General features: G+C 52.0%; 1 protein-coding gene across 7 annotated transcripts; it reads right to left on the reverse strand.

Moving 5' to 3' along the window:
- Positions 1-581: 581 nt before the first annotated feature.
- FLYWCH2 (FLYWCH family member 2) lies at positions 582-17,532 on the reverse strand. 7 transcript variants are annotated; one of them, XM_055241027.2, is made up of 4 exons: positions 16,964-17,532; positions 4,314-4,414; positions 3,167-3,586; positions 582-892 (listed from the first exon to the last, which is right to left on the reverse strand). In XM_055241027.2, the coding sequence occupies exons 3-4, from the start codon at positions 3,486-3,488 to the stop codon at positions 792-794; spliced, it is 423 nt and encodes a 140-aa protein (XP_055097002.1). In that variant the 5' UTR covers positions 3,489-3,586; positions 4,314-4,414; positions 16,964-17,532; the 3' UTR covers positions 582-791. The 7 variants fall into 7 exon arrangements, with proteins under 7 accessions (XP_055097002.1, XP_055097003.1, XP_055097004.1 ...); XM_055241028.2 differs by having other exon boundaries at positions 17,058-17,518; XM_055241029.2 differs by lacking the exon at positions 16,964-17,532 and adding an exon at positions 4,914-5,159.
- Between the last annotated feature and the right edge of the window lie 441 nt (positions 17,533-17,973).

Here is a 17,973-nt window from a genome sequence, read left to right on the forward strand (position 1 = left end):
CAGATCGTGCCACTGCACTCCGGCCTGTGTGACAAGAGTGAAACTCCACCTCAAAACAAACAAACAAAACCCTAACATTGCCTTGAGCCCAGAGGCAGTTTTCCAAGAATGAGAACTCATGGGAAGCTTCATGGGAAGCTTCTCGCTGACTTGGGAGCTCAAGTAGGGTGGCTGTGCTTCCTTCATCTCCCCACCAGCAGGGGTGGCACCCAGGGGGCCAGGGCAGGAACTCAGGTTCCCTCAGCCCACAAACCACCTGGAAAGAACACGACAGGCAGGCCGCATGTGCTTTTGTCAGGTTCCTCCCTGAACCCACCCATGAGCTGCAGGCCCACCTCTCCCTCAGCAGAATCCTGGAGCTACCATTCTCAGCAAGCCTGAGCTCCCTTAGTGCCGGGGAGCTGTCAGTCTGGGAAGCTTCACGGAGGAAGCGAGACTTGGGTCAGGGAGGGCAGTGACTAAGGGGCACTTTGGAAAGGCCTGGTAAGGGCTGGGGTGGGAAGACCCAGGGGTGGTGGCATCAGAACTGAGCCTCAAAGGACCCAGAAGCCTGGAATGTTTAAAACCTGCCCATTACGGGGTCTAGCGAACAGCTTCTTTTATTCTTGTTTGAAAGTATTTTTCTGCTTACAAAAGTAACTTACACTTGATCTAAAAAAAACAAAAAAAGAAAGAAAGAAATTATACAATGCTGAAAGCAAAGATTCACCGATTGGGCCCCAGAAGCCCTGCGGACAGAGAAGAGCCTATAGCTGGGTTGGTGGCCTGGGAGGATGCGCCTGTTGTCAAGGTTACAGGGACTTGCGGGGCGCCACAGAGCAGGGGGCAGAGTTCTCCCCGGCAGGCTCAGGAGGCCCCGCTGCTAATCCACTGTCTTCTGTTCTGTCTGCACCTGCAAGAGAAGAGGGTGGATCAGGCTGGTGTCAGTGGAGAAGGGAGGGCTCAGCTTGGCTGTTGGGGGTCTACTAGGCCTCACTCTCACCCCAACCAGCCAATGTTCCAGGGCCAGAAGCCTTTGCCTGACTGAGAAGTGACTGCCACTCATGGACGCTGCTCCCAAGGCCACCAGCCCAGGGCCACAAAAGCTGCTAAAGTCATTTCCAGGAAACTTGAGGCCAAGTTTGTGTGGAGCACTGGGAAGCGCAGCCATCACCTCTGCTGGACCTGGGGTGGGGATGGAAGGACGGAGGACTTGGCAGGTGGGGGTGGTCGATGCCTGAGGGTGACTGCCTGCGGGACCCCTGGCGCCTGATGGAGCCCTGCTCTGCCTTTCACCTGGTGAAGATGGCTGCCCTCCAATTCTCACAAAGGCACCATGGCCCCAGGCCTAGATGGATCCCAGCAGTGAGCAGGAGTCTCAAAGGGGCTGGGAGGACCTTGAGATGGTCTCATTCCACAGAGCTCAGGTGTAACAGACCCTGAGCCAGACTCCAACCCCCTCTGCAGGGACCTCCTGGTGGCGTCAGGGTGGTGACTTCACTCCTCTGAGCCCTGCCTCCCACAGGCCATGGGGACTGCACCCTCTGCCCAAGGCTGGCAGGAGAAGCCAGGGGGACACGCGGAGGCTCTCAGAGCAGGACTGGATGGTGGGGGCTTCGCAGTGAGAGCCAGGCATTCCCGCCGGCTCTGGGAGGACGGGGTCCCTCTGAGTCCCGGAGCACTGCTCGCACCAGGCCTGAGACTCCAGCAGAGGAATGGAAGTCGAGGGGTCCATTAGGTTCCTTGAAAGCTCCAAGCCTGTGGCTGCAGAAACCACCATCTCAAGCATTCTTGGGTCTCAGCCCTAGAGAGGCTGTGGGGCTGTGACCCTCTGTGACCTCAGGCCACTCACCCTCAATTTCCATCAGTGAGGCAGGGTCCCTGCACTGCCAGCAAACTGAAGGAACCCTAAGAGCACCCCCTTTTCTTACAATGGGCTGCCAGGCTGAGTACCCTGGCTGACCCCAGGGACCACCTGTTCAGAGGTCACAAGCCAAGGCCACCTGCTACGACTTTTCTTCTTCTTAGGGCATGGCAGAGCCCACTCCCAGTCGGGAAGAAACCCTAACTCATCTTCTTCCCACCCACTGGGCAGCCCCCTGCCCCATCTCTCCAGAACTTCCAATTCAAAAGGTGTACCCAGCCCATTTCCTCTGCTGCCTAGGGCCCTGCCCCCACCGCTGCCTGCCCTGGTAGAGCCCAGAGGCAGGACCTGTGGTCCTGAGGACCTGCTGTGGGGCCAGGAGGGGACCTGTCCTCCTGCAGGGGACAGCAGGGCAGGGCCTGGGCCACCTCAGAGAGAGCTGGGTGCAGGGAAAGGGGCAGCCCTGCTCTCATCCCATCTCTGCTACCATGCCCCACCTGGCTATGTCCCCCACATCTAGCTGAAAGGTCTAGTACACAGCAGGGGCAGAGCCAAGGGCCCTGGGGAGTGGGAGCGGGGGCTGAAGACGCTCAGTGCCTCCATCCATCCCATCACTCCCACAGTAAAGCACAGGGAATGAACCTGCCCCATCACCTCCAGCCAGCCCACAGCAGGTAGGGCCACACCCCCAGCCCCACTCCCCCATGGGACCTGTGAGCCCCGAGCTGTATCTCCCTGGAGGTTTGGTGGGGGGGTGATTGCTTGCGCAGAGGTAGGGAGGACACCGGCAGTCCTGGAGAGCCAGGCTGAGGTCACTGCCTTGGTCTGCTGGGGGTCTCATCCTGCGTGCCTCAAGTCTCCAGAGCCCAGCCTGCACACAGCTGCTGTTCAGTGGATGTTACTAAGTGACTGAACGGTGAGCGAGACAAAAGGAGCTTTCTAGAACATATGGAAAGGTGACCCATCAAGCCCCTGGCCTTAGAGACCCTCATCGAGCAGCTGTGAGCCAAGACCTTGAAGCTGACGGCAGCTGCCTGTGGGCCCCACCGAACTCTCAGAGGCTCCCTTGTGAAGGAGCCAGTGGGCAGCGCATTCCAGAGTGGGGAACAGACGCAGAGAGGCAAGGCTGCTCAGAGGCAAGGTTGGAGGTCAGGGGATGCCCAGGCCTATGCCCTAACCCCTGCGCCACTGCTCTCCACACGTGGTCAAAGTCAGGGAACGAGGACCCGCACGACAGGGAGAAGGGCCTGATGGAGCCAGCGCGGCTGTGGGGCCACCCTGGGAGGTGCCGAGCTGTCCTGGGGGGCCGCTGTGGAGCCTCACCTGGGTCCTGCCTGCTCCGTTTCTGCTCAGGCTCCTGAGGGGCTGCCTCAATGGCCCGCTGGGCCTCGGGGTGGGTCTGGAGGAGGGCCTTGGCAAGGGTGGCAGGGCCGGGCACCCCCAGGGACATGACACAGTGCACGCCCTTGCGCTTGGCCCCCGCCACCTTGGTGCTGTCTTTGGAGGCTGTGAGCAGGACCAGTTTGGAGAACTTTCTGGGCTTCCTGGGGACTGCTGGGACAACTTCTGTGCCTGGCTTGGGGGATGGCTCCTGGCCGGCCTTCACACTCTCACCCTCCTGCTCGCTGGGCTCGGGCAGGGGCATCCCGGGACCCAGGGCCTGTCCCTCAGGCCACACTCAGCCCCCAGCAGGTGGATTTCTCCTACTCCCAGGCAAGGAACGTGGAGTCCAGTGGTTCCGTCCTAAGGAAGGAAGCAAAATCCCATCAGTGGAGGAAGCCCTTGGGGGACTCTAGACGTGGATCTGGGAGGGAGGTGGGGCAGATGGGGCTGCCTCACTGCTCACTGGGGCCAAGGCTGGCGGGGGGCCTGATGGAACTAGGCTTCTGCTCCGCCAGTTCCTCTCCTGGCAGCCTTGGGTACATCACCCCCATCCAACCCCACTTTCCCCATCAGGAAAATGTGCACAATAAACACCCTCCACAAGGGGCCATCAGAGTGACTAATGGACTAAGAGCTCAGCCACTACCAATGGGCCTCTCACGTGCTGAGCACGGACGAAGGTTTCCACCCTGTGGACTGTTTCCAGTCCCCCCTCCCACCCCTGTTATGACAGCAGGCTGTTCTTATGGACCCAGTCACAGTTGAGGACACTGAGACATGCCAGCGTGATCCACACAGCCACGGAGTGGCAGAGCTGGAGTGGACACAGAGCCCATGACCACACAGCATCTGGTGTACTTTGTCCATGTTAACAGATATCAGTGTCCCTGGGCACCAAGCATCAGAGCTAAACACTTTGGGGACATTAGCTCAGTTTGTGTGGTCACAGGGAGCATGGGCCAGGCACTTGCCAGCACTTTGCAGACCACAGCACTGCAGCTGGCCCTGGCAGGTGGGACAACCAGATCCAGCCGCATCCCTGTCTGGAGGCCCGCAGGCTCCTCCGCCCGCTGGTTCTCACACCAACCTTGCGTCTGAGCTGGTGCTGGCGCTGCCCTGGCTGGGTGGGGACAGCGATGTGGAGATGTCGTGGATCCCACGGTCACTGAGGGCTCCTCGGCTTCTGGCCTGGAGAAGCAGAAAGGATGGGTTATAACCCTGTAGGGGCAAGTGCCGGGCTCTGGCTGGCCTGGAGACCCGGTCCTGAGGTGCTGCAGCACCGATGTGGAGTGCCCTTTCTGTCTTTTGTGGGGGGCGACTGGGTGGTGGGCAGACGATGGGGTCTTTCCCAGCTTACAGTTTTAGCCTAGACACAAGACTGCAGCCTGGGCAGCCACCTAGCCCCTGGCCAGGACCCAGGCAGGACAAGGCCCAGAGATGCCCACTTTTCCCTCGGGGCCGATCCCCTAACCTGGGCTTGAGGTTCTCATGGTTTCCTTGGACCCCCTTCCAATGCGTCTGGCCTGAGGGGTCCATGCCCCGCACTCTGGCGTTTTTTCTAAGACCCTGTTGTCCATGAGAGGGGCCCAAGGATGCAGGGCTGGAGTAGGCGGTTGGGGGCCTTGTCCTGAGAGCTCCCCTCTGTAGTCCTCTGACCACTAAACAAACGCAGATTTGAAGCCCTCACCCCACGGGCACCTTCTCGAGGGGGTGGGCACTCGAAGAAATGCGCCAGGCGGCGAGTCACATGACTGCAGAGTACCGCAGGGAGCGGGGTCGCGTTATCCTTCCGCCTCCGGACAAGCCAACCCCTGTTCCTCCCGTGCGGCCCTTCCGGCTCTGCTCATCTGCCTCACAGGGCGATGTGGGGATGCCGGGGACCCGGGAAGCCCTGGGAACTTGCGGTGGCGAAGACCCCGCCGGCCACTCTGGGGTGGAAAAGGGTTACGGGAGGCCCAACCACATAGCGCCCTACTTCACACGCTGATTGGCTCCGGCGCACGTCCCTCTGGCGGCCGATCTCCCCACACCTACCACACTCCACAGTATGAATGGGCGGTCCGGACAGGAATAAATGCCAGGTTCCCTGGACCCACGTCCCAGTCCACCCCGGGTCCTCTAGCGCCTCCCGCCGTGTCGGTTCTGCCACCGCAGCGCTCCCAGACTCCAAAAAAGATGCAGCCTCTTGCATACCCAGCGTGCAAATTCATGCAAGATACAGCAGTTGGTCCCCACAAGGCTGGCAGGGACCCAGACCTAGCAGCCTCCTCCAGGCCGGCGGCCATTCCCCGAGACCTCCACAGTGACTCTGACCCCCAGACTGCCATTGCTTTCAATGACAAAACCGCAATAATTTTCACCAACCTAATATTTGGCACCTGAGGCACCTCCTTGCCATTCCATAGTCCCAGCCCTGCAGCCAGGCCAACTCTGAGCTGTAGAAAAGGGCCCCAAAGGGGCCGGGTGTGGTGGCTGACGCCTGTAATCTCAGCACTTTGGGAGGCCGAGACGGGCGGATCACAAGGTCAGGAGATCGAGACCATCCTGGCTAACATGATGAAACCCCATCTCTACTAAAAATGCAAAAAATTAGCCCAGCGTGGTGGTGGGCACCTGTAATCCCAGCTACTCGGGAGGCTGAGGCAGGAGAATGGCATGAACCCGGGAGGCGGAGCTTGCAGTGAGCTGAGATCGCGCCACTGCATTCCAGCCTGGGCGACAGAGCGAGACTCCGTCTCAAAAAAAAAAAAAAGAAGAAAAGAAAAGAAAAGGGCCCCAAAGTGACGTTAGCCACATCTCAAATTCAAACCCCATAGTAAAGGAACAAGACAGACCTAAACTATTGACTAATTCTCCAACGCGAAAAGTCAGGAAAATAAAAAAAATCTCGTTAAGCTGTAACAAGAAGGGAATCCTGAAATACGTAAATTGGGCTCTTTCATATTGTGAAATATATATTTGGTCTTTGACCCTCTCTCCCAGTATATAATTCCTAAAATTCCTGGAATCTCCAAAATGATGTCTTGTTTTTTTTTTTTTTTTTTTTTTTTTTTTTTTTTTTTTTTTTTTTTTTTTTTTTTTTAGATGGAGTCTCGCTCTTTCACCCAGGCTGGAGTGCAGTGGCGCGATCTCGGCTCACTGCAGGCTCCGCCCCCCGGGGTTCACGCCATTCTCCTGCCTCAACCTCCCGCGTAGCTGGGACTACAGGCGCCTGCCACCTCGCCCGGCTAATTTTTGTATTTTTAGTAGAGATGGGGTTTCACCTTGTTAGCCAGGATGGTCTCGATCTCCTGACCTCGTGATCCGCCCGCCTCGGCCTCCCAAAGTGCTGGGATTACAGGCGTGAGCCACCGCGCCCGGCCTCCAAAATGATGTCTTTTTGTATGCTTAGGCACTGAATGACTGATGGCTGGCAGGGCTGCTTCAGTGGGGCTGGTCACCAGAAAGACCAAGGCAGGGTTAGACAGTTGGGACTTTCAGCCCCACCTCCAAACTCCAGGAAGGGGAGAGGGCCTGAAGGTTATGTTGATTACCAGTGGCCTATGGTTCAATCAGTCATGCCTATGTAATGAAGCCTCCATAAAAACCCAAAAGCAGAGGGTTCTGAGAGCTTCCAGGAATACATGGAGTCCTTGGGGGGGTGTGTGGGAGTTAGGAGTGGGGTGGGAATGGAAACTGAGCCCCTCCCACACGTGCTGCTGCATTTATATATGTATGTGTGTGTGTGTGTGTGTGTATATATATATATATAAATAAAATATGTGTATATATAAATAAAATATATGTATATATGTGACATAATATATAATATATGGTATATATACATATATTATGTCATATATGACATATATAATATATACATTATATATTATATGTATATATGACATATAATATATACATTATATATTATATACACATATATAATATATACATTATATATTATATACACATATATAATATATACATTATATAATATATATACATATATAATATATACATTATATAATATATATACATATATAATATATACATTATATAATACATGTATATATGACATATATAATATATACATTATATAATATATGTATATATGACATATATAATATATACATTATATATTATATATGTTAATATATATATTTTTTAGTTATTTTATTTTATTTTATTTGAGACGAAGTCTTGCTCTGTCGCCCAGACTGGAGTGCAATGGCGTGATCTCGGCTCACTGCAAGCTCCGCCTCCTGGGTTCACGCCATTCTCCTGCCTCAGCCTCTCCGAGTAGCTGGGACTACAGGCGCCCGCCACCACGCCCAGCTAATTTTTTGTATTTTTAGTAGAGACGGGGTTTCACCATGGTCTCGATCTTCTGACCTCGTGATCCGCCCGCCTCGGCCTCCCAAAGTGCTGGGATTACAAGCGTGAGCCACCGCGCCCGGCCTAGTTATTTTTTTGAGACAGAATCTCGCTCTGTCGCCAGGCTGGAGTGCAGTGACACAATCTCAGATCACTGCAACCTCCACCTCCTGGGTTCAAGTGATCCTCCTGCCTCAGCCTCCCACATAGCTGGGACTACAGGCATGTGCCACCACGCCCGCCTTATTTTTATATTTTTAGTAGAGACGGGGTTTCACCACGTTGGCCAGGATGGTCTCAATCTGTTGACCTCATAATCCACCCTCCTCAGCCTCCCAAAGTGCTGGGATTACAGGCATGAGCCACTATGCCTGGCTGCATTTATATTTTCATCTGTGTCCTTTATAATAAAATGGTAAATGTAAATAAGTTGTTTTTTTTTTTTTTTTTTTTTTTTTTTGAGACGGAGTCTCGTTCTGTCGCCCAGGCTGGAGTGCAGTGGCACAATCTCAGCTCACTGCAAGCTCCGCCTCCCGGGTTCACACCATTCTCCTGCCTCAGCCTCTCCGAGTAGCTGGGACTACAGGCACCCGCCACCACGCCTGGCTAATTTTTTGTATTTTTTAGTAGAGACGGGGTTTCACCGTGGTCTCGATCTCCTGACCTCGTGATCCGCCCGCCTCGGCCTCCCAAATTGCTGGGATTACAAGCGTGAGCCACCGCGCCCGGCCTTTTTTTTTTTTTTGAGATGGAATCTCGCTCTGTCTCCCAGGCTGGAGTGCAGTGGTGTGATCTTGGCTCACTGCAACTTCTGCCTCCTGGGTTCAAGATATTCTCCTGTCTCAGCCTCACAAGTAGCTGGGATTACTGGTGCGCACCACCATGCCCGGCTAATTTTTTGTATTTTTAGTAGAGATGGGGTTTCACCATGTTGGCCAAGCTGGTCTCGAACTCCTGACCTCAGGTGATCCACCCGCCTCAGCCTCCCAAAGTGCTGGGATTACAGGCATGAGCTACCACACCTGGCCTGTAAATAGTTTGTTTTTTTTGAGACGGAGTCTCACTCTTGTCACCCAGGCTGGAGTGCAATGTCACAATCTCAGCTCACTGCAACCTCCACCTCCCAGATTCAAGCAATTCTCCTGCCTCAGCCTCCCGAGGAGCTGGGATTACAAGTGCCGGCCACTATGCTCAGCTAATCTTTGTATTTTCAGTTGAGACGGGGTTTCACCATGTTGGCCAGGCTGGTCTCGAACTCCCAACCTCAAGTGATCCACCCGCCTCAGCCTCCCAAAGTGCTGGGATTACAGGCATGAGCCACCGTGCCTGGCATTGTTTCCTTGAGTTCTTTGGGCTGCTCTAGCAAATGATTTAACCCAAGGAAGGGGTCATAGCAACCTGAGGTTGCAGCTGGCTGGTCAGAAGCATCAGCAAGGCGGGAGGATCACTTAAGCCCAGGAGTTCGACACCAGCCTGTGCAACATAGTGAGACCTCATCACTGTAAAAAATAAATAAATTAATTAAATAAAATAAAAAAGAGAAAGAGAGAACCCTGCCACTCTGGTCCTCCTGCTTGCACCTGGCACAGAAGTGACCTGCCCAGAGCCACGTACTTGGTCCTTGACCTGGGACCTGAGTCAGGAAAAAAGTCCTATTATGTCAACCCTGACCTCTATTACTGCCACCCAACAACCTCCCTTCCCAGTGTCCCCATCACTCCACTCTGTCCCTGGAGAGATGGAGGCCTGGTCCAGAGCCAATGACCTTGGACAGCAGATGCTTAAAGTCAGAAATGCCAGTTACCAAGAAAACTGATCCTCAGAGCTGAGGTCCTGCCTTGGAAGCCAGTGGTCGGAATTATAACCCTGATAATAAAATAAATATCCATGAGTCCAAGCTGACATAAATAACTGAACAAATAAATGTTGGAGAAGGGACAAATCTTCCTTAAGAGGAATTCTAAACGGTATGTGCAGACACTTTCCCCCTCCAGTTAGTGGAGCTTAAGTCCCCTCCCTTGATTGTTGGCTGGGCTTAGTGCCTCATTTCCAAACATGACAATCTGGGCTGGGCCAGGTGGCTCACGTTTGTAATTCCAGAACTCTGGGGGGTTGAGATGGGTGGATTACTTGAGGTCAAGAGTTCAAGATCAGCCTGGCTAACATGGCAAAACTCCGTCTCCAGTAAAAACATAAAAATTAGTCAGGCATGGCTGGGAACGGTGGCTCATGCCTGTAATCCCAGCGCTTTGGGAGGCCGAGGTGGGTGGATCACAAGGTCAGGAGTTCGAGACAACCTGGCCAACATGGTGAAACCTCGTCTCTACTAAAAATACAAAAAAAAATTAGCCAGGCATGGTGGCAGGTGCCTGTAATCCCAGCTACTCGGGAGGCTGAGGCAGGAGAATCGCTTGAAATCAGAAGGTGGAGGTTGCAGTGAGCCGAGATCATGCCAGTGCACTGCAGCCTGGGCAACAAGAGCAAAACACTGTCTCAAAAAAAAAAAAAAAAAAAAAATTAGTCAGGCATGGTGCTGCACACCTAGTAATCCGAGCTACTCAGGAGGCAGATACAGAAGAACTGCTTTAACCTGGGAGGCAGAGGTTGCAGTGAGCCAAGATCTCACCACTGCACTCCAGCCTGGGCAACAGAGCAAGACTCCAACTCAAAAAAAAACAAAAAACAACAACAACAAAACAAACAAAACACACACACACACACACACACACGCACACAAAAATGAATGTGGGATCAGATCCTAGATTACACCCCCGAACACAAAAAGGCATTAGTGAAAACACTGATGAAATCCAAATAAAGTCTATAGGTTAGTTTTCTTTTTTCTTTTTTTGAGAGACAGGGTCTTGGTATATTGCTTGGAGTGCAGTGATACAACCATGGCTCACTGTAACCTCACACTCATGGGCTCAAAGTGATCCTCCCACCTCAGCTTCCCAAGTAGCTGGGACTACAGGCATGCACCACCACTCCTGGCTAATTATCGTTATTTTTAATAGAGACAGGGTTTCACCAGGTTGCCCAGACTGGTCTCGAACTCCTGACCTCAAGTGATTTGCTTGCCTTGGCCTCCCAAAGTTCTGGATTACAGGTGTGGGCCACTGTGCCTAGTTCTGTAGTTTGTACCAACAATAATTTATTATATGAGATGTTAACATGAGGGGAAGCTGGGGGTGGGGAGGATCTATGGGGACTCTGTACTGCCTCTGGGACTTTTCTATAAAGCTAAAATAATTCCAAAATAAAAAGTTCTTTTTTTAAGGTAAGTAGCTAGCTGCATTAATATGACCCGAAACATTAACTACTTTATCACAGAAAACCCAGCGTAAGCACCTTTGCTCTTTTTCAGGTTTTTGTTTTTTTTTTAACATAGTCTTTTCTAGTGCTTTCTCTTTAAAAGTAAAGGTTGGCTGGGCACAGTGGCTCACGCCTGTAATCCCAGCACTTTGGGAGGCTGAGGCGGGCAGATCACAGGGTCAGGAGATGGAGACCATCCTGGCTAACATGGTGAAACTCCGTCTTTACTAAAAATACAAAAAATTAGCTGGGCGTGGTGGCAGGCGCCTGTAGTCCCAGCTACTCGGGAGGCTGAGGCAGGAGAATGGCGTGAACCCCGGACGGGGAGCTTGCAGTGAGCTGAGATCGGGCCACTGCATTCCAAGCTGTGTGACAGAGTGAGACTCCGTCTCAAAAAAAAAAAAAAAGTAAAGGTTAGGACAGATTGAAAAATGACTGTACACACGTGTATACATACACACACACAAACAACAACAACAACAAACACCAAAGTTTGAGCAAAATGGCCTTGACAAAGGTTGCCTGGTAGGAACTGTGTTTTATGAATCATTTTCATGTGTTCTGGAAAAACACAAGTGATACTCTTCTGAATATCAAATTTCAGTTAATCATAGTGTTTAATACCTCATTTTCAAAAATGACAAATATTTCTTTTCTACAATTAGTCCCATGCATACCTCCTAAGTAGTGCAATAGTAAATTTGCTTCAATGACTTTTTAACTTAAAAAGTTACTGCTGCTCTTAAAAACCATATTTGCTCTAGCTCATGAAGCAGCAGAGAATTAGTTCCACAGAATCTCAGAGAAGTGAAGGTTATGAAGATCTCCTCGTACTCTCCATTTGGAGGACAAGGTAGCCAAGAAGAAGCTAGTCCTGGGACTTCCTCCAGGATAAGAGGCTTAGCTGGTCAAGCTGGTCAGCCCACAAGACTGGAGCACCTACTGGGCTTCAGGTTCCCCAAGAAGATCATGACATTGTTGTAAGAAATTAAAGAAGCCCTAAACAAATCGAAAGACATCCCATGTTCATGGATTGGAAGATTGATATTGTTAAGATGACAATACTTCTGACATTGATCTATAGATTCTTAATTCCAGCTGGCTTTTTTTTTTTTTTGGAGAAACTGACAAGCTGGTCCTAAAATTCATACGAAAATTCAGGGAACCCAGAATAGCAAAAACAATCTCAAAAAAAACAAAACAAAACAAAACAAAACTTGCAGGACTGACACATCTCTATTTCAAAATATATTATCACAAAGCTACAGTAATCAATACAATGTGGTACTGGCATAAAGACCGACACAGGCTGGGCGCAGTGGCTCATGCCTGTAATCCCAGCACTTTGGGAGGCCAAGGTGGGTGGATTGACTGAACTCAGGGAGTTCGAGACCAGCCTGGGCAACACGGTGAAACCCCGTCTCTAATAAAAATACAAAAAATTAGCCAAGTGTGGCAGCATGCAACTATAGTCCCAGCTACTCGGGAGGCTGAGGCAGGAGAATTGCTAGAACCCAGGAGGCAGAGGTTGCGGTGAGCTGAGATCACGCCACTACACTCCACCCTGGGCAACAGAGCAAGACTCCACCTCTTAAAAAAAAAAACAAAAAACACAGACACAGAGACCAACAGAATAGAACTGAGAGTCCAGAAATACACTCTTACATATACGGTGAACTGATTTTCAGCAAAGGTGACAAGACAGTTCTGTGGAGGGAAAATAGTCTTAACAACAAATGTTGGGCCAGGCGTGGTGGCTCATGCTTGTAATTCCAGTACTTTGGGAGGGTGATGTAGGAGGATCGCCTGAGCCCAGGAGTTCCAGACCAGCCTAGGCAACATAGCGAGATCCCGTCTCTACAAAAAATAATATTAGCCAGGGTGGTGGGGCACATATGTAGTTCCAGCAACTTGGGAGGCTGAGGTGGGAGGGCTGCTTGAGCCTGGGAGGTCAAGGCTGCAGTAAGCTGTGACTGTGCTGCTGTACTCCAGCCCGGGTGACAGAGCAAGACTCTGTCTCAAAAAAACAAACAAACAAAATAATAATAATAAAAACAAACATTAAATGCTAGGACCACTGAATATCCAAAACAAAAGAATGAAGTTGTACGCTTTCTTCATAGTATATACAAAAATTAACTCTAAATAAATTATATGGCTAGGTATGTTGGCTCATGCCTATAATCCTAGCACTTTGGGAGGCTGAGGTGGACAGATCTCTTCAGCTCAGAAGTTCAAGTCTAGCCTGGGCAACATGGCGAGATCTCATCTCTACTAAAAATACAAAAAACAAACAAACCAAAAAATCTGGGCATGGTGGTGTGCACCTGTGGTCCCAGCTACTTGGGAAACTGAAGTGGAAGGGTTGCTTAAGCCAGTGGGGCAGAGGTTGCAGTGAGCCGAGACTGCACCACTGCACTCCAGCTTGGGTGACAGAGTGAGATCCTGTCTCAAAACAACAACGAAAAAACAAAAAATTACAGTTTATTATATGAGCTACAGTAATAAAACTTTTTTGAAAAGAAAAACTAAATTCTCATAACCTTAGATTAGGCAAAACTTTCTTCAGTATAATGAAAGGCACAAACAACCAATGAAGAAATAAACTGGACTTCAACAAAGTTTAAGAGTTTTGTGTCTTAGCCATAAAACTTTTGAAGTTAAGAGATAACCCATAGAATGGGAAAAAATGTTTGCAAATCATATATCTGATAAGGGACTTGTATCTGGAATTTATGAAGAACTCTTACAACTCAGTAATAAACAAGCAAACAAACAAACACTTTAAAAATGGGTAGCCGGGCATGGTGGTTCACACCTGTAATCCCAGCACTTTGGGAGGCTGAGGCAGGTGGATCACCCGAGGTCGGGAGTTTGAGACCAGCCTGACCAACATGGCGAAACCCTGTCTACTAAAAATACAAAATTAGCCGGGCATGGTGGCACATGCCTGTAATCCCAGCTACTCAGGAGGCTGAGACAGGAGAATTGCTTGAACCCAGGAGGCAGAGGTTGCAGTAAGCTGAGATTGAGCCATTGCACTCCAGCCTGGACAACAAGAGCAAAATCCACCTCAAAAAAAACAAAAGGGCAAAGGGGCAGGGCGTGGTGGCTCATGCCTGTAATCCCAGCACATAGGGAGTCTGAGGCAGGAGGATCACCTGAGGTCAGGAGTTTGAGATCAGCCTAGACAACATAGTGAAATCCTGTCTCTACTAAAAATACAAAAATTAGCTGGGCATGGTGGCACATGCCTGTAATCCCAGCTACTCAGGAGGCTGCACGGCATGAGAATTGCTTGAACCTGGGAGGTGGGGGTTTCAGTGAGCTGAGATGGCGCCACTGCACTGCACTGCAGCCTGGGCAACAAAGTGATACTCCGTCTCAAATAATAATAATCATAATAATGGGCAAAGGCTCCAAATAGGCTTTTCTCTAAAGCCTATTAACATCCCCTGATAAATTTGTATATCTATTGTATTGTATATTTATATATGTAAAGATACACAAATGGCTAACATATGAGAAGATGTTGAACATCATTAGTCACCAGGGAAATGCAAATCAAAATGACAATAAGATACCACTTCACACCACTAGGATGGACATAATAAAACAAACAAGAAAACACACAATAGCAAGTGTTGGTGAGGATGAGGAGAAACTGGAACCCTCATACACTGCTGAGGGTGCACTGTTCATGAAAGCCAAAACGTGGAAACAGCCCAAATATCCATCAAAGGATGAATGAATAAGTCCAATGTGGTGCATGTATAAAATGGAATATTATTTGGCAGTAAAAAAAACGACGCTACATGAATGAACCTTGAAGAAATTATGCTCGGTAAAAGAAGCCAGACCCAAAAGACCACGTATTATATGATTCCATTTACATGAAATTACTAAGAGTCTAGAGAATCTACAGAGTAGGAAAATCTATGGAGACAGAACGTAGATTTGTGGTTATCTCGGGGTTGGGGTGGGGAAGGGGAGAATGAGGAGTGACTACTAGTGGGTATGTGCTTTCTGGGGTGATGAAAATGTCCTAAAAGGAATTTTCATGTGGGCTGCACAACTTTGTGATCACACTAAAGCCACTGAACTGTATACTTTTTTATTTTTGAGATGGAATCTCGCTGTGTCGCCCAGGCTGGAGTGCAGTGGCGCAATCTCAGCTCACTGCAAGCTCCGCCTCCCGGGTTCACACCATTCTCCTGCCTCAGCCTCTCCGAGTAGCTGGGACTACAGGTGCCCGCCACCACGCCTGGCTAATTTTTTGTATTTTTAGTAGAGACGGAGTTTCACCGTGTTAGCCAGGATGGTCTCGATCTCCTAACCTCGTGATCCGCCCGCCTTGGCCTCCCAAAGTACTGGGATAACAGGCCTGAGCCATAGCGCCCTGCCGAACTGTACACTTTAAAGGGGTAAATTGCACGGTATGTGAATTATCTCAATGAAGTTGTTAAATATTCAGAAAAAGGTAAATTGAGTCTATGAACATATGAACAGCAGTCCCCCAACGTCACTATCCCTAAGAATCACCCGGAGTTCTTTTTTTTTTTTTTTTAGACGTAGTTTTGCTCTTGTCGCCCAGGCTGGAGAGCAATGGTGCGACCTTGGGTCACTGCAAACTCTGCCTTCTGGGTTCAAGCCATGCTCCTGTCTCAGCCTAAGCAGCTGGGATTACAAGCATACGCCACCACACCCGGCTAATTTTGTATTTTTAGTAGAGATGGGGTTTCTCCATGTTGGTCAGACTGGTCTCGAACTCCCGACCTCAAGTGATCCACCCTCCTTGGCCTCCCAAAGTGCTGGGATTACAGGCATGAGCCACCGCGCCCGGCCCTGGCTAATTTTTTCTATTTTTTTTTTAGTAGAGACGGGGTTTCACCGTGTTAGTCAGAATGGTCTCTATCTCCTGACCTTGTGATCTGCCCGCCTCGGCCTCCCAAAGTGCTAGGATTACAGGCGTGAGCCACCGCGCCCGCCCTGTGTTGCTTTAAGCCACCTTATTTGTTAGGACAGCAACAGGAAACTAATACAAGGTTCAATCCCTTACTGACGAGGTTCTGGAAGACAGGACCCCTGCCTGGTGCCTCATGGTGGACCCACAGAATCATCTTCACACGCACGGGGGAGAAACATCATTAATGTCCACCAGCACCGGCATCCTCAGCTGCGAGGAGAAACCCCTTACCCTCCCGGCAGGTTTCATCCGCGTAACGCAAACAGTGGTGAATTTATCAGGGGATGTGAATAGCTGATAGGCAAGGGTGAAGTCACTGCAAAAGTTCCCAAGCGATACGGACAGCTGCTCCCCAGTGATTACTGCTCCACGCAGTCCACAGCGGGGCTGTCATTGACCCCGACAGGATGACGGGACACTAAGGTGTGCAGTACACCTCCTGACGTGGAGATTTAAAAGACCCGCAGAGACCCCCGCCCTAAGGAGGCCAAGAACTGCTACTCTAAGGTGTGCAGCGCGGAGCTTCCCCACGATGGGAATTTCAGTCATGGCAGCTCCTTCCCCTAATCACCAGGGCTCAGAATCTTTATTTCGCTCCTTTACCCAATGCAATTGGCATCAAACGTGGGCTGGGCTGGGCTGCGCCCAAATGGTCCCAGCTCCCCGGCTCTCTCCTCTCCCAAGAATACCCACACCCTGAGGCCCCGAGTGTCTCCCCCGCCCGAGTATCTCACGCCTCCAACTCGCTGCTGTCCCTGCAGGGACTTCCCGAGCTGCAACCGTGGGACGGTGCCGGCGGGGGTTGAGGGGTGCCGGGAAGGCAGCGCTGCGCGCCGCGGACACCGCCAGGGGCCGGCGGGCAAGTGCGGAGCTCCTTCGTGTGGGGGTGTTGAAGCTTTGGACAGGGGACTGGAGGGGGTGGGGAAGGAGGGGCGAGAGGCAAGGAGGGAATCGCAGGAGACCCCACAGGAAGCGGCCTGAGCGCCGGGACGCGGACCCCTCCTCAGCACCCACAGCCCTCGGGACCCCCGGGAGAGCCGGGCCGGGGACGCGTCCATGCCGAGGACGCAGGACCCTCCCCGCCCGCTGGGGCCCGTCCTCACCGATGGCAGCGGTGCCCTCCCTCTCCGGCGACAGCGCCGCGGCGGGTCCCTCAGCCTCCGCGCCAAGGGCCCCCGCCTCAGCTCGCGCCGTTACCTCAAGCCGGGGTCACAGCGCGAGCATGCGCAGCAAGGCCGCGGGTGCTCTGTCTTCTGGCGGGGGCCGCTCCTCCTCGTCTTGCCCGTGCGGCGTAGAGCTGGCGTTCGGCCAATCGGAGGGCGGAGGCGGGGCCAAAATTCAGGAAGGGGGCGGGGACACCCGAGATTGGGTGTCGCCGTCAGGAGCGGAGCCTCGGGGAACCTGCGGCCTGGATCCGGGTCCCCGGCGAGGTTCTCCTAGCACCAGTGGGTTGGGCTTTACTGCGATCCCCGGGCTTCCTCACGGATTTGACTCCGGCTCTCTGCGGGGAAAACTGGAGCATTTGTTTAATGGTTCTGCTCTCCGCCGTCGCGATACCGAGCGTGCGGAGGGAAGGTATTTAGGCTCATGGAAGCCACTGCCTTGCTTTCAGCTCTGCATCCTTCACGACGCAGCAGCCTCATCCGCGCCATTGGTCCAGTCCTCGTCTATTAGTTTAGCCCCTGCCCATTGGTCCAGCCCTCGCCCATTAGTCCCGCCCTCGCGCTGTAGTTCAGCCCCTGTGCATTCATGCTTTCTCGTTATTGGTCCAGCTCTGGCCCATTGGGCCCACCCGTGCCCACGGGCCCCGCCCTCTCCGTGCCCAACCACGTTCACCCAGCCCAAGGGGTGCCCGGGACACTCGTCATCCTCCAGCCACCCACTGCAATGGGACTAGGCTGGCTCCGGGCACAGGGAGCTGCGGGGCCCTGGGCGCTGCTTTCCTGGGACACTTGGCTGCAGCGTCCAGAGCGGCCCCGGCACACCCCCTAGGCTCACCGCGGCTCTCCCAGCCCCGCGGGGTCGCCCCCACTCCGCCCGCCACCGTGGTCCCCCCAAGCCTGGCTCCGCGCCCCGCCCCCCTCGCTCTAAAGCGTCCGCTGAATGTGCCACC

Source organism: Symphalangus syndactylus, chromosome 14 (assembly GCF_028878055.3).
Source record: "Symphalangus syndactylus isolate Jambi chromosome 14, NHGRI_mSymSyn1-v2.1_pri, whole genome shotgun sequence".
NCBI classification, from domain to species: domain Eukaryota; kingdom Metazoa; phylum Chordata; class Mammalia; order Primates; family Hylobatidae; genus Symphalangus; species Symphalangus syndactylus.